The following is a 3,489-nucleotide window of genomic DNA, read 5'->3' on the forward strand; positions in this document are numbered from 1 at the left end:
GTGCGTGTGCGTGCGTGTGTGCATGTTTCTCTGTGTGTGTGCGTGTGGTGCGTGTGCGTGCGTGTGTGCATATTTCTGTGTACGTATAGTGGTGGTGGAGCGACTCTCGGGCAGTGTACGATGATATTGTCAGTAGGACAGTGAGACGGGTTGGTAAAGACAAAAACAGCAATCTTAAAAGAGATTACGTGTTCAGCATAGAATAGTTAACTTAATCGTGAACTAGAGCTGTGGAGAGAGACAGCGTAGTTTGCTGTGTAAAAAAAAACTAATTCTAATTGCGCTTTCCTGCGTTTCCACCTCCGTGCTAGTCTGACCATTCACTTCCCATGTGCTAGGACACAACTCGAGTCTTCGAGAGAGAGATGCAAATTACCAAGTATCATGTATTATTAGCCCTTAAAAATTATCATGTCGCCGAATCTTAATTGGCATTAGTATTTTGTTTAAAATTCGTTTTATTGTTTTAAATATTTTGCACGGCTCTTTGGAACTGTCGAGTCTCGTTAGCAATTACGCAGCATTTCTGCAAAGTTTAATTAGGAAATTCGGGCTAGCCTTTGTTCGTATTAACGTAAAACTCTTCGGAGGAGAGAGATTCTTTCAACGAAATTTACGCTGAGTATGGAATTTCGCCGCCATTCGAACAGCGGTCGCACAACCTACGTAATTAAATACCCGAACCTTGCCGACTTTCTTTTGCGCGGCACAGGCGAAAACATATTTGATTTCGGAAAAAAACACGCGCCCTTAACGAGCCGTAGCATTATCGGCGGAGAAAACTTGCACGCCCTTATTAGGAGGCATCGCGTGACATCTCAGCACGAGAAATCGGAGGCGGCGTGGGTTGAGTAGTTGATATTAAACGCTAGGCTAGCGTTCGCATCGTGACACACTGTGGTTAGTCGGAACAACGACTGCTAGTTTAGGAACAACGACTGCTAGTTTAGGAACAACGACTGCTAGTTTAGGAAAAGAGACTGCGAGGTGAAGTCACACGCGAATGATACGGTATCGGTGACGCGTTGCTATGGGAACAGCGCACCGCCGCTGGAAAGTTTTAGATGATTTACGTAAAATATTTGAGTTTGGAGTTAAGATTGGATTTTGTCAATGATCGTCTATTAAGTCTAAGAAGCGTTTTTTTACTCTCTCTCTCTCGCGCGCGCTCTCTCTCTCTCTGTCTCTCTTTCTCTCTCTCGATCTCTCCCTCTTTCAGTTTCACACTCTCTCCCGCGTGCTCTCTCTCGCTCTCTCTCTCTGCATACTTCTTATGTCGCTCTCTCCCCTTTATCTACATTACCCGTTTTGAAGTAGAAAGATAAGACATATAAAATTCTATAATAACTATCTACAAATATCTGTACAATCTATATAATATGCTTTAGACACTAGTTGAGAATGTTCTGTTTAAAACAATTATACGAATTGTTTAAGCTCTTGCAAACAGATTAATTATTAATTAATACATGGATTTATTATCAAATAAAACTATTATTAATTATATATTAAAATTAATTAAATATTTCTAAGAAATAATATCTTAATAGCATGAAGAAATCAGATGCACATATTAGTTATTACAGAGAATTTCATGATATATCATAAACAGATTGGAATATTGACTACTCACATTCACCAGTCCAAAGTAGTGTTCGTTGGCTGGGAACTGGTCGGATCCGATCTCTTTCTCAAGTTGTGACCCATTAGCACCCTGAAGATAATGACAGAGATGGCAATGAGTAAGAACAGAAACAGACAAATCTTCACCTCCTTCCACATCGTGACGGCGATGACGTCACCCACGGCAGTGTGACGTTCACTTGTTCTCGTGGCGAGGCGAAGTTCGCTTGTTTTTGCGACGAGGTGTCGTTCACTTGTTTTCGCGACGAGGTGTTGTTCATCTAATCTCGCAGTGCGTCAATGTTCGCTTGTTCTCTTGCGTGGCAACGTTCTCTTGTTTTCGTATCGCAGCGACGTTCACTTGTTACCGCGACGCTGGTCAGCCGCGTGTGAGGTGACGGGGGAAGGCCCTAGTAGTAGCACTGGCGTTAGTTGCCACGGTTACGTACAATTACCGTGGCTACGTTCAGAACAAAGTGCTGAATGTCTCCCTTCGAGTGTTCACATAGAACAACTCTAGTGTCACAGAATAGTACTGAATCCCTTTTCCCGCGTTCCTCTACAAAGACTCAGTCAAAACAGCTCTCTCTCTCTCTACCACCTCTCGTCCGCTCTCCTCCTCGGTCACGCGGTCAGCTAAAAAAAGTTCTGAAGCGCACAAACAATGCACGGAGCCGCAGCGCGGTTCCAGAACACCCTCGTACGTTCCTTCGCTACGGAGCACCGGAATCGCAGCAAGGTCGTCTGCACGCAGGAGTGTCGTCGCCGTAACCTAGGCGATCCAACGCCTCCGCCGCAAGGTCGTTAACGACGGTCGGTGTGTGTCGGTCGTTAGGCCCGTTGCCGCAACGACGGTTCGAACGCACAAGACGCGAGCGCGCGTATTACGCCTCCCGATCGAACAATGCCAATCGTGAATTGAGATTAATCAAATCGGGATTCGTAAGCGAATGCAGCGCGTCTATGCAACGCTTGTCCGGCTACGCGACAATGCGACGATAGAGTGAGCACTCGTGTGCGCACGCGAGAGAGAGAGAGAGGGAGGGCTTCACGCACAACACAGCGCAGCTTCCGTGCGACGATTGGCCAGCATCCTCCCCTGCTACTGCTGTTGCTGCTGCTGCTGCTATTACTACTACTAGTACTGATGCTACTGCTACTGCTGCTGCTGCTGCTAGTACTGATGCTACTGCTGCTGCTGCTGCTGCTGCTACTGCTGTTGGTGCTGCTGCTGCTGCTGGTGGAGGTGGTAGTGCTACTGCTGCTGCTGCTGCTGCTGCTACTTCTACTGCTCCTGCTACTGCTGCTGCTAGTACTGACGCTACTGCTAGTACTGATGCTACTGCTGCTGCTGATGCTGGTGGTGGTGGTTCTGCTTCTGCTACTGCTAATGCTGCTGCTGCTGCTACTGCTACTGCTGCTGCTGCTGCTACTGCTGCTGGTTGTGGTAGTGGTGGTGCTGCTGCTGCTGCGGCCGCTGCTGCTGCTGCTACTGCTAATGCTACTGCTGCTGCTACTACTGTTGTTGTTGTTGTTGCTGCTGCTGCTGCACGAGCGACGCACGCAAGCACCGACGATGATGGGGGAAGGAGGAGAAAGAGAAGGAGGAGGGCTGATGCTTGATGAGTAGCCCCAGGAAAGCAACATTACGCTTTCGAATATATATTCAGTCATTACGTATCTCGTTTCCATCTCGTTTTCCTTCCCATTTATCCCACGCTCCCTCTCTCGCCTGCACGCTCTCAATTCCCCCCCCCCCATATCTTTCTCGCTGCACCTCCCCAGACCTTTCACTCTCTTCTCCCTTTCTGCCTCTTTCACATATATTCTTTTACCTATACTCTCTAGCTCTCTCGTTCTCTCTCT

The 3,489-nt window shown here is 47.3% G+C and overlaps 1 protein-coding gene across 1 annotated transcript in view; it reads right to left on the bottom strand.

The window, feature by feature from the left end:
- Positions 1-3,489, bottom strand: part of LOC106817378 (ubiquitin carboxyl-terminal hydrolase 46-like) — a 35,687-nt gene that overhangs the window by 13,916 nt on the left and 18,282 nt on the right. Inside the window, exon 2 of the mRNA XM_014822041.1 lies at positions 1,634-1,714. Within this exon, the coding sequence (XP_014677527.1) occupies positions 1,634-1,714 (81 nt within the window). The remainder of the gene's footprint in view (positions 1-1,633; positions 1,715-3,489) is intronic.

Source organism: Priapulus caudatus, unplaced genomic scaffold (genome assembly GCF_000485595.1).
Source record: "Priapulus caudatus unplaced genomic scaffold, Priapulus_caudatus-5.0.1 Scaffold1708, whole genome shotgun sequence".
Lineage (NCBI taxonomy): Eukaryota > Metazoa > Priapulida > Priapulimorpha > Priapulimorphida > Priapulidae > Priapulus > Priapulus caudatus.